General features: G+C 44.6%; 1 protein-coding gene across 5 annotated transcripts in view; it reads right to left on the reverse strand.

The window, feature by feature from the left end:
* tlk2 (tousled-like kinase 2) overlaps nt 1–13,292 on the reverse strand; it is a 246,252-nt gene that overhangs the window by 25,743 nt on the left and 207,217 nt on the right. For all 5 annotated transcript variants that reach the window (XM_072486976.1, XM_072486977.1, XM_072486975.1 and 2 more), the window contains 2 exons: nt 12,276–12,365; nt 10,336–10,505 (listed from right to left, as the gene is read on the reverse strand). In XM_072486976.1, the coding sequence (XP_072343077.1) occupies nt 10,336–10,505; nt 12,276–12,365 (260 nt within the window). The remainder of the gene's footprint in view (nt 1–10,335; nt 10,506–12,275; nt 12,366–13,292) is intronic.

A 13,292-nucleotide genomic window follows, 5' to 3' on the forward strand; every position in this document is an offset into this window, starting at 1 on the left:
AGGTGAAGACGTTGTGATCCAGAATGAAGCGGATGAGTTGCAGAATTGCGTCTGGAGATTGGCAGTTGTCGGTGTTGAGTACTGAGGCTGTTGCAGCAACGCCGTCGTCATGGGGGATGCTGGTGTAGAGTGCCGAGACGTCCATTGTGACGAGGAATGTTCCTGGTTCAACTGGTCCATGGGTGCTGAGTTTCTGTAGGAAGTCCGTCGTGTCGTGACAGAAGCTGGGCGTACCTTGTATGATGGGTTTCAAGATGCCCTCGATGTAGCCAGAAAGGTTCTCACACAAGGTCCCATTGCCTGAAACGATAGGGCGGCCTGGTGTGTTGGCCTTATGTATTTTCGGGAGGCAGTAGAGATCTCCAATGCGGGGAGTACGTGGGATGAGAGCACGTAGGGTGCTCTGAAGATCTGGATCCAAGGTCTTGATCAGTCTGTTAAGTTGGCGGATGTGTTCCTTGGTCGGATCTGCGGGTAACTGTCTGTAGTGTTCTTGGTTGTTCAGTTGTCGGTATACTTCTTTGCAGTAGTCCGTTCTGTTCAGTACGACAGTGGCCCCTCCTTTGTCTGCTGGTTTGATGACGATGCTGCGGTTGGTCTTGAGAGCGCGGATGGGATTGCGTTGTGCTTGGGTGGCGTTCGGGGCTGTCTTGTGAATGCGACTGATGAATCTGGCATTGACGCGACTCCTGACGGCTTGAGCATACATGTCGAGTCTAAGGCAGCGGCCTACGGAGGGGTCCAATTCGACTCTTTCCTCTTCGGTTGCCACACCACAGATCTCTCGGTCCATCTCTGGATCTGTAAAGATTTAATCACCTGCTAATGGTCGCATTCCAAGCATTGTTTGGCATCTTTGAATTTGTCTATATATGTGTTTCTGGAACAGACCTCTTCATTCACCTGAGGAAGGAGCAGCGCTCCGAAAGCTAGTGACATCGAAACAAACCTGTTGGACTTTAACCTGGTGTTGTAAGACTTCTTACTGTAATTTCCTTTGAACAGGGTGGCTTACTGGGCCATTTCAGAGGGCATTTAAAAGTCAATCACATTGCTGTGGAAATGGGGTCACATATAGGCCAGACCAGGTAAGGGTGACAGATTGGGTTTTTACAGCAATTGACAATAGTTTCATGGTCATCCTTAGCCTTTTAACTCCAGATTTCTTTTTTATTGAATTCAAATTTCACCATCTGCTGTGGTGGGATTCGAACCCAGGTTTCCAGAGTAAGACCCTTGGTCTCTGGATTACTAGTCCAGTCGACAGTTGTGAGCGACTTTCTGCTGGTGGTTTCTGTTCAGTGAGGGTGATTTTGGAAAGATGTGCAGGAAATGTGTTTGAGCCTTTCCTTTAGCGAGAAAAGCTTGGTTCAAATGTAACACATCATGAGGATAAAAGCACGCTGAATTAATTTTGATACAAACTAACCTAATTTAGATTGTTTTTATTGGGTTACTAAGATCTGATAAGTTATACGGTAATGACACCAATTCTGCTGAATCTCTCTACTTGAAAAACATTCTGCTTTCCTATTCTTCCTACCAAAGTGGACAACCACACATTTTCTCGTATTATACTCTGTAAATTTCTGTTCACTGACTTAATACCTCCTTAAACGCCTCAAAATTGTTCTCTGCCATCTTACCTTTATATCTATTTTTACATTCCACTTTAGTCAACTGTATCTTCATAAACTATAATGGCAGTTACAAGGGTAGCATAGTAGCTTCAGACTCAAACTGAATGTGAAATTCTATCACGTTACGGTCACTCTTGCTGACATCAGTTGACCAATGCTGGACGTTTTCACAAATTTATATATTTAAACATGTACATTTGTCACATCATTCCTATTTTAATCTTGCCTACTTGAATGTAGATGTTCTAAATCATGGGGTTTGGACAGAGTAGATAGGAAGAAGCTATTTCCATTGGTGGAGTGTTGAGAAAGAGAAGACACTGAATTGAGGAAAATGGCAAAACAACCAAATGCAATACGAGAGAAAGTTGTTTCTGAATGAGTGGTCAGAATCTGTAATGTGCTGCCAGAGTGGGGTGGGGTTGAGGATACAATTGGGGCTTTCAAAAGGGAATTGGATAATTACCTGAAGAGAAAGTATTTGCAGGGATACCGGAACAGGGCAGGCGATTGAACGAGCTGAGTTGCTACTGCTGAGAGCTGGCACAGTTGCAAAGAGCCGAATGACTTCCTTCTGTGCTGTAACCATTTTATGATTCTATAATGCTTGCCACTGAGCTTATTTTGATTCATGCCATAGAATTGCAACCCCTGAATTTTAAAACAGCAGCAAAATTCATTATATTCCAGAATTACCTTACAGGCAGACAATGCTGGTTGCTTGACTGCAAATTCATGGTCAGTTTCTATGGCACATGTTGCAGAAGGTCGGTAAGGGGAATTGGGTTGCTTTACTGCTTAACCTATTAGATTTATGTAGCCCAAAGTAATGAAATAAAAACAATCTAAATTACGTTACTGCGTCTGTCCCAAATTAATTCAGAATGCTTTTATCCCCTCGATGAGTTACATTGGAATTGAGCTTTTCTAGCTCAAGGAAAGGCTTAAAACACATTTCCTGTACATCATTCCAAAATCACCCTCACTGTGCAGAAACCACTAGTAGAAAACTACTCACAACTATCGATTATAAATGGCTTCCGGGCAGCACGATGGCGCAGTGGGTAGCACTGCAGCCTCACGGCGCCGAGGACCCAGGTTCGATCCCAGCTCTGGGTCACTGTCCGTGTGGAGTTTGCACATCACCCCGTGTTGGCGTGGGTTTCGCCCCCACAACCCAAAGATGTGCAGGATAGGTGGATTGGCAATGCTAAATTGCCCCTTGATTGGAAAAATGAATTGAGCACTCTAAATTTATAAAACAAAAAAAAAAAAAAAAAAATGGCTTCCGATAATCTGGTATCTGTCAAAAAGCTGAATAGAAGCATTTAGCATAGGAGGAAGGCCATTCAGCCCATCGTGCCTGAGCTTTAATAGAGCTATCCAACAGCTCTCACTTGCCCATTCTTTCTCCATAGCTAACTCTCCCCTACAACCAAAGATTAGAACTGTTCCAGCTAAAAGGATAATGGTTCGATGGAGGTATATGTGAAATGGCATGTTAACAGGTACAAATTATTTATAAAATACAATATGATCAAGTACAATTCTTCCTTTGAATCTTACATTTATGAGTAGGGAGGGAGGGAGGGGAATGGAAATGCAAAATGAATAATAGAACATAGAACATTACAGCGCAGTACAGGCCCTTCAGCCCTCGATGTTGCGCCGACCTGTGAAACCACTCTAAAGCCCATCTACACTATTCCCTTATCATCCATATGTTTATCCAATGACCATTTAAATGCCCTTAATGTTGGCGAGTCCACTACTGTTATAGGCAGGGCATTCCACGCCCTTACTACTCTCTGAGTAAAGAACCTACCTCTGACATCTGTCCTATATCTATCTCCCCTCAATTTAAAGCTATGTCCCCTCATGCTAGAAAAAGGTTCTCACTGTCCACCTTATCCAATCCTCTGATCATCTTGTATGCCTCAATTAAGTCACCTCTTAACCTTCTTCTCTCCAACGAAAACAGCCTCAAGTCCCTCAGCCTTCCCTCATAAGATCTTCCCTTCATACCAGGCAACGTCCTGGTAAATCTCCTCTGCACCCTTTCCAATGCTTCCACATCCTTCCTATAATGCGGCGACCAGAATTGCACGCAATACTCCAAATGCGGCCGCACCAGAGTTTTGTACAGCTGCAACATGACCTCATGGCTCCGAAACCCAATCCCTCTACCAACAAAAGCTAAGTAAGAAGTCTTACAACACCAGGTTAAAGTCCAACAGGTTTGTTTCGATGTCACTAGCTTTCGGAGCGCTGCTCCTTCCTCAGGTGAATGAAGAAGTATGTTCCAGAAACATATATATAGACAGATTCAAAGATGCCAGACAATGCTTGGAATGCGAGCATTAGCAGGTGATTAAATCTTTACAGATCCAGGTTTAAGAGGTGTGAATTGTGTCAAGCCAGGACAGTTGGTAGGATTTCGCAGGCCAGATGGTGGGGGAAGAATGTAATGCGACACGAATCCCAGGTCCCGGTTGAGGCCACTTGCTAATAAAAGCTAACACATCGTACGCCTTCTTAACAACCCTCTCAACCTGGGTGGCAACTTTCAGGGATCTATGTACATGGACACCGAGATCTCTCTGCTCATCCACACTACCAAGAACCTTACCATTAGCCCAATACACTGTCTTCCTGTTATTCCTTCCAAAATGAATCACCTCACACTTTTCTGCATTAAACTCCTTTTGCCACCTCTCAGCCCAGCTCTGCAGCTTCTCTATGTCCCGCTGTTAACTTGTAACATCCTTCCGCACTGTCCACAACTCCACCGACTTTAGTGTCATCTGAAAATTTACTCACCCATCCTACTCCTTCGGGTCATTTATAAAAATGACAAACTGCAGTGGCCCCAAAACAGATCCTTGTGGTACACCACTAGTAACTGGACTCCAGTCTGAACATTTCCCATCAACCACCACTCTTTGTCTTCTTCCAGCTAGCCAATTTCTGATCCAAACTGCTAAATCACCCTGAATCCCATGCCTCCGTATTTTCTGCAGTAGCCTACTGTGGGGAACCTTATCAAACGCTTTACTGAAATCCATATACACCACATCAACTGCTTTAGCCTCATCTACCTGTTTGGTCACCTTCTCAAAGAACTCAATAAGGTTTGTGAGGCACGACCTACACTTCACAAAACCGTGTTGACTATCTCTCATCAAATTATTCCTTTCCAGATGATTATACATGCTATCTCTTATAAACCTTTCCAAGACTTTGCCCACAACAGAAGTAAGGATCACTGGTCTATAGTTACAGGGGTTGTCTCTACTCCCCTTCTTGAACAAGGGGACAACATTTGCTATCCTCCAGTCTTCTGGCACTATACCTGTAGACAAAGATGACTTAAAGATCAAAGCCAAAGGCTCAGCAATCTCCTCCCTAGCTTCCCAGAGAATCCTAGGATAAATCCCATCCGGCCCAGGGGACTTATCTATTTTCACACTTTCCAGAATTGCTAACACCTCCTTCTTATGAACCTTCCAGTCTAGTAGCCTGAATCTCAGTATTCTCGACAACATTGTCTTTTTCCTGTGTGAATACTGATGAAAAATATTCATTTAGCACCTCTCCTATCTCCTCGGACTCCAAGCACAAATTCCCACTCCTGTCCTTGACTGGCCCTACTCTTACCCTAGTCATTCTTTTATTCCTGACATATCTATAGAAAGCTTTAGGGTTATCCTTGATCCTATCTGCCAAAGACTTCTCATGTCCCCTCCTGGCTCTTCTGAGCTCTATCTTTAGGTCCTTCCTAGCTAACTTGTAATTCTTGAGCACCCTAACTGAACCTTCATGTCTCATCTTTACATAAGCCTCCTTCTTCCTCTTGACAAGTGATTCAACTACTTTAGTAAACCACGGTTCCCTCGCTCGACCACTTCCTCCCTGCCTGACAGGTACATACTTATCAAGGACACGCAGTAGCTGTTCCTTGAACAAGCACCACATCTCCGAACGGGTAGAGGGCATCCTGAAGGGGGGAGGGCAAACAGGCAGAGGTCGTTGTACATATTGGTACTAACGACATAGGCAGGAAGGGGCATGAGGTCCTGCAGCAGGAGTTCATAGAGCTAGGCAGAAAGTTAAAAGACAGGACCTCTAGGGTTGTAATCTCGGGATTACTCCCTGTGCCACGTGCCAGTGAGGCTAGAAATAGGAAGATAGAGCAGCTAAACACGTGACTAAACAGCTGCTGTAGGAGGCAGTGTTTCCGTTATCTGGACCACTGGGAGCTCTTCCGGGGCAGGTGTGACCTATATAAGGACGGGTTGCATCTAAACTGGAGAGGCATAAACATCCTGGCCGCGAGGTTTGCTAGTGTCACACGGGAGGGTTTAAACTAGTATGGCAGGGGGGTGGGCACGGGAGCAAGAGGTCAGAAGGTGAGAGCATTGAGGGAGAACTAGGGAATAGGGACAGTGGGGCTCTGAGGCAGAGCAGACAGGGAGAAGTTGCTGAACACAGCGGGTCTGGTGGCCTGAAGTGCATATGCTTTAATGCAAGAAGTATTACGGCAAGGCAGGTGAACTTAGAGCTTGGATTAGTACTTGGAACTATGATGTTGTTGCCATTACAGAGACCTGGTTGAGAGAAGGGCATGATTGGCAGCTAAACGTTCCAGGATTTAGATGTTTCAGGCGGGATAGAGGGGGATGTAAAAGAGGTGGCGGAGTTGCGCTACTGGTTAGGGGAAAATCACAGCTGTACTGCGGGAGGACACCTATGAGGGTAGTGAGGCTATATGGGTAGAGATCAGGAATAAGAAGGGTGCAGTCACAATGTTGAGGGTTTACTACAGGCCTCCCAACAGCCAGCGGGAGATAGAGGAGCAGATCGGTAGACAGATTTTGAAAAAGAGTAAAAACAACAGGGTTGTGGTGATGGGAGATTTCAACTTCCCCAATATTGACTGGGACTCGCTTAGACAGGGCGGATTTTGTAAGGAGCATCCAGGAGGGCTTCTTAAAACAATATGTGGACAGTCCAACTAGGGAAGGGGCGGTACTGGACCTGGTATTGGGGAATAAGCCCGGCCAGGTGGTAGATGTTTCAGTAGGGGAGCATTTCGGGAACAGTGACCACAATTCAATAAGTTTTAAAGTGCTGGTGGACAAGGATAAGAGTGGTCCTAGGATGAATGTGCTAAATTGGGGGAAGGCTAATTATAACAATATTAGGCGGGAACTGAAGAACCTAGATTGGGGGCAGATGTTTGAGGGCAAATCAACATCTGAGATGTGGGAGGCTTTCAAGTGTCAGTTGAAAGGAATTCAGGACCAGCATGTTCCTGCGAGGAAGAAGGATAAATACTGCAATTTTCGGGAACCTTGGATAACGAGAGATATTGTAGGCCTCGTCAAAAAGAAAAAGGAGGCATTTGTCAGGGCTAAAAGGCTGGGAACAGATGAAGCCTGTGTGGAATATAAGGAAAGTAGGAAGGAACTTAAGCAAGGAGTCAGGAGGGCTAGAAGGGGTCACGAAAAGTAATTGGCAAATAGGGTTAAGGAAAATCCCAAGGCTTTTTACACGTACATAAAAAGCAAGAGGGTAGCCAGGGAGAGAGTTGGCCCACTGAAGGATAGGCAAGGGAATCTATGTGTGGAGCCAGAGGAAATGGGCGAGGTACTAAATGAATACTTTGCATCAGTATTCACCAAAGAGAAGAAATTGGTAGATGTTGAGTCTGGAGAACGGTGTGTAGATAGCCTGGGTCACATTGAGATCCAAAAAGATGAGGTGTTGGGTGTCTTAAAAAATATTAAGGTAGATAAGTCCCCAGGGCCTGATGGGATCTACCCCAGAATACTGAAGGAGGCTAGAGAGGAAATTGCTGAGGATTTGACAGAAATCTTTGGATCCTCACTGTCTTCAGGTGATGTCCCGGAGGACTGGAGAATAGCCAATGTTGTTCCTCTGTTTAAGAAGGGTAGCAAGGATAATCCAGGGAACTACATGCTGGTGAGTCTTACTTCAGTGGTAGGGAAATTACTGGAGAATTCTTCGAGACAGGATCTACTCCCATTTGGAAGCAAATGGACGGATAAGTGAGAGGCAGCATGGTTTTGTGAAGGGGAGGTCGTGTCTCACTAACTTGATAAGAGTTTTTCGAGGAGGTCACTAAGATGATTGATGCAGGTAGGACAGTGGATGTTGTCTATATGGACTTCAGTAAGGCCTTTGACAAGGTCCCTCATGGTAGACTAGTACAAAAGGTGAAGTCACACGGGATCAGGGGTGAGCTGGCAAGGTGGATACAGAACTGGCTAGGTCATAGGAGGCAGAGAGTAGCAATGGAAGGATGCTTTTCTAATTGGAGGGCTGTGACCAGTGGTGTTCCACAGGGATCAGTGCTGGGACCTTTGCTCTTTGTAGTATATATAAATGATTTGGAGGAAAATGTAACTGGTCTGATTAGTAAGTTTGCAGACGACACAAAGATTGGTGGAATTGCGGATAGCGATGAGGACTGTCAGAGGATACAGCAGGATTTAGATTGTTTGGAGACTTGGGCGGAGAGATGGCAGATGGACTTTAATCCGGACAAATGTGCGGTCATGCATTTTGGAAGGTCTAATGCAGGTAGGGAATATACAGTGAATGGTAGAACCCTCAAGAGTATTGAAAGTCAAAGAGATCTAGGAGTACAGGTCCACAGGTCACTGAAAGGGGCAACACAGGTGGAGAAGGTAGTCAAGAAGGCATACGGCATGCTTGCCTTCATTGGCCGGGGCATTGAGTATAAGAATTGGCAAGTCATGTTGCAGCTGTATAGAACCTTAGTTAGGCCACACTTGGAGTATAGTGTTCAATTCTGGTCGCCACACCACCAGAAGGATGTGGAGGCTTTAGAGAGGGTGCAGAAGAGATTTACCAGAATGTTGCCTGGTATGGAGGGCATTAGCTATGAGGAGCGGTTGAATAAACTTGGTTTGTTCTCACTGGAACGAAGGAGGTTGAGGGGCGACCTGATAGAGGTCTACAAAATTATGAGGGGCATAGACAGAGTGGATAGTCAGAGGCTTTTCCCTGGGGTAGAGGGGTCAATTGCTGGGGAGCATAGGTTTAAGGTGAGAGGGGCAAGGTTTAGAGTAGATGTACGAGGCAAGTTTTTTATGCAGAGAGTAGTGGGTGCCTGGAACTCGCTACCGGAGGAGGTGGTGGAAGCAGGGACGATAGTGACATTTAAGGGGCATCTTGACAAATACATGAATAGGATGGGAATAGAGGGATACGGACCCAGGAAGTGTAGAAGATTGTAGTTTAGTCGGGCAGCATGGTCGGCACGGGCTTGGAGGGCCGAAGGGCCTGTTCCTGTGCTGTACATTTCTTTGTTCTTTGTTCTATTTCAATTGTGCCCATCTCCTGCAGTTTCCCTCCCCATCCGATGAATCCTAAGTCTTGCCTCATCGCATCATAATTGCCTTTCCCCCAGCTGTAACTCTTGCCCTGCTGTATATACCTATCCCTTTCCATCGCTAAAGTAAACGTAATCGAATTGTGGTCACCAAATCTAACACCTGTCCTGGTTCATTACCCAGTACCAAATCTAATATGGCCTCATCTCTCATTGGCTTATCTACATGCTGTGTCAAGGAACCCTCCTGCACACATTGGACAAAAACGGACCCATCTAAAGTACTCGAAATAGCGTTTCCAGTCAATATTGGGAAAGTTAAAGTCCCCCATAACAACTACCCTGTTACTTTCGCTCCTATCCAGGATCATCTTTGCAATCCTTCCTCTACATCTCTGGAACTTTTCGGAGGCCTATAGAAAACCCCTAACAGGGTGACCTCTCCTTTCCTGTTTCTAACCTCAGCCCATACTACCTCAGTAGCCGAGTCCTCATCAAACGTCCTTTCTGCCACCGTAATACTGTCCTTGACTCACAATGCCACCCCTCCCCCTCTTTTACCACCTTCCCTGAGCTTCCTGAAATATCTAAACCCCGGCACCTGCAACAACCATTCCTGTCCCTGCTCTATCCATGTCTCCGAAGTGGCCACAACATCGAAGTCCCAGGTATCAACCCATGCCGCAAGTTCACCCATCTTATTCCGGATGCTCCTGGCATTGAAGAAGACACACTTTAAACCACTTTCCTGCCTGCCGGTACACTCATGCAACTTTGAAACCTTACTCATGACCTCACTACTCTCAACCTCCTGTATACTGGAGCTACAATTCAGGTTCCCAACCTCCTGCTGAACTAGTTTAAAACCTCCCGAAGAGCATTAGCAAATTATCCCCCCAGGATATTGGTACCCCTCTGGTCCAGGTGTAGACCATCCAGTTTGTAGAGGTCCCACCTATCCCAGAATGAGCCCCAATTATCCAGGTATCTGAAACCCTCCCTCCTGCACCATCCCTGTAGCCACGTATTAGAAAACAGTATGCTTTGCAGAAATTAGATTGTATAATTTTTAACATCGATTTCAATGAAGAATTTTAGATGAATGATTGTTGCACTGAGTGCAGGGACTCTTGTCAGGAATCTTTTACAGACATCATAATTGGTTTGAAACTGGTAAAATAATTCCAGTAGGTCAATTTGTTCCCTATTTTAACCTACTTAGACCAAACATGGCCCATGTAGGATCAAACTGTTTCCAGTTAGGTTGCACCTTGGTGACTATTGACAGGAGAGACCTTCAACAGAAATACACACCTGGCTTAAGGTCATAGTGGATGATGGGGGGCTTGATCTCGTTCAGATATTTCAAAGCATTGACAACCTGCATGATTATGGACCGCCCTTCCTTTTCGGACATTAACTTGTGCTGTTTCAGGTAGAAATCCAGGTCGTTGCCTTCACAGTATTCTAACACAGTACAAAACCTGAGGAACAAGACCAGGACATTACTTCATCACACATCTTTGTTTTTTTCTGGGCTCCACACACTGCCAAGAATGTTTTTTATAAGCATTGGTATTTCCACTTGGAATCAAATGGGCTTCACTTTACAAAGATGACAGAATACACTGTTTGGCATGGGGAACCACAATGGAAATTTTTATGCTCCTATCACATACAATCTTGACAAAGTGAAAAGTACATTTAATTCCTTGTTTAGAGGATTTATTACATGACAAAGCTGTAATCCGTGGTCCAGTGTGGACCTATTAAGATTCTGGATGGTGCTCAACTCAAAAATTGGAGCAAAATGTCATCTCCAAAATTGCTAGGCAGCTTTCCTTTTCCTCCTGTATACTTTGTTACTCAGCCGAAAGAGGGCAATGCACCACTTGCTGAACTTTGGCATCTCTTCCATGGTTTTGTGGGCCGAGCAGGAGGGGGTGGGGTGTGCGAAATAAAACCAAATCATGATTAAGAAGCCGTGACTCAAGGCTGGAAGTTCCGTTGATAGAGCTATTGCCAAATTGTTTCAAACAAACTCTGATACTCAGATAATGGGTGCTATCAAGCAGAAAGAAGTTCAATTAAAAAAAAAGTTTTGCACTCCCGCTTGCAAATAATCTGAAGGTTTCATAAACCCTCATGATCGGTGTGCACAAGCAGATAAAATCTTTGTGCTTCTAAAATGCAATTATGCACATACTTTATGCCAATCTCTTGAACCATGGGACTTGTTACCCACAGAAAACATGGCAATCTGTGGTTCAACAACTGACAAAGTAATCTGGACGATATACAATGGTGTCAGCACAACATTTTTCATGTGCTGTGTCAGGGCCACAATATTTGCAGTACAAAAGAATGAAAAAAAATGTTTTGTAACTCCTGAAAAATAACATGCAGTATTCAACAGCAGCGTGCAACTAAAGCAAATGGCAAAAGAGAGTGCAACGCATCCTTCTGCTGAATGAATTCACTTACACTTCTGAACAAGTAACATAAGCTAATTTTCCTGAGATTACCTATTAGCTTCCTTTATTGACCAGTTAAGAAGCCAGCGGGTTGGCTCGCCCACTGTCGATGTCAAGCTAAGACTTGATTAAGAAGATTTCAGTCAAGTGTACAAATTACCAGAAAAACTTGTTCTATCCACAGGATGGCTAAAACCCCAGTTACTGTCACATCATAAGACAGCAACCAATTAAGTATAAACATCAAGGCCTATTCAAAGGGGTAGAACTGGCTTTGTAGGTGCAATTTTGTTCAAAATCTTTTTAACGGAGATAGTGATATTTCCACTAATTTCTTTGATGGTGCTTGTATTTCTGATAGACGTTCCTCATGTAGCCTGTCAGGTTCAGGTGACTGAGTAGCTTCTCGGCTTGAGTGAAGCCATTCCCTCTCAATATTTAATATGAAGTCACTCCTGGGAAAGTAAATCATCACAGCAGCCTCGCAGAGACTTGTTAAAGATCACCATGGCAATTATTTTAAAAAACTAAATTGCAGAAATTTGAAGCAAGATTTTTTGCCGCAATAAATTGTGAAATTCTGGGTGGATGACTGAACATAAAGCACTGCTGTAACCATTTCAATACATAACTGACGGGAAACACTGCTCAGGCAGGTGGCTGAACCCATAGGTATGTAAAGACAACAGAAACCGATTGCAACCAGAGACTCAACAAGGAACCTAGGGAGACAGTTGATGTATAATAAGAACACACTGTAGCTCAAGGGAAAACACTTACGAGTCTGTATCTAATGAGAAATAGTCATAGAGTCGGACTATCCTGGGGTGATCCAGCTCCTTGTGAATTCTATACTCTCTGCAGGCATGTCTGTAAACAAAGCATAATCATCATGAGACAACATGCACGGTCCCAAATCATTGTTGAAAAAAGTTACACCAACCAGGTACGATGCGACAAAGCAATATTTGTATTGAGATCCAGGAAAAAAGATTCTTTGGTTTCTATGAGGTATGTTCTATGTAACATATCTCATGTTCTGAAATAACTAATGTTGGATATACTTTTTAAAAAAAATCTTTATATTCTCCTCCTTTTTCGCATTCTTCCAAATTTAAACCCACCAACAATAAACAATAATCAGTAACAAATATGCCAATCCTTATATCAATAACAATGATCCCATCCTCCCACCAAACCCCAAACATTCACCCACATGTTCACATAAACAATTGTCAAAAAGGAATCAGGAATCATCCATGGCCACCATTAACACCCATCGCCCCCATCCTCCCCCAACCCTCCCACCCACCCCCCCACCAATTAAAGTTCAATGTTATCCAGTTCTTGAAAGTGCATAATGAATAATGCCCATGAATTGTAGAACCCCATCGTCCTTCCCCTCAGTTCAAACTTAACCTTCTCAAGAGTCAAGAATTCCAACAGATCCCCCCGCCACGCCAGGGCACAGGGTGGAGAGGCTGCCCTCCAATCCATCAGGATCCGCCTTCGGGCCATCAACGAGGCGAAGGCTACAACATCTGCCTCCGCACCCGTTTCCAACCCTGGCTGGTCCGACACCCCGAATATGGTCTCCCGTGGGCCCGGGTCCAGTTTCATGTGCACCACTTCAGAAATTATACTAAAAACCTCCTTCCAGTAATCCTCTCGCTTTGGACAGGACCAAAACATATGAACGTGATTAGCAGGGCCCCACCCCGCAACGTTCACACACATCTTCTACTCCTTCAAAGAATCGGCTCATCCTCGCCCTCGTGAGGTGTGCTCTGTATACCA

The sequence above is a fragment of the Scyliorhinus torazame genome, chromosome 21 (assembly GCF_047496885.1).
Source record: "Scyliorhinus torazame isolate Kashiwa2021f chromosome 21, sScyTor2.1, whole genome shotgun sequence".
Classification (NCBI taxonomy): Eukaryota; Metazoa; Chordata; class Chondrichthyes; order Carcharhiniformes; family Scyliorhinidae; genus Scyliorhinus; species Scyliorhinus torazame.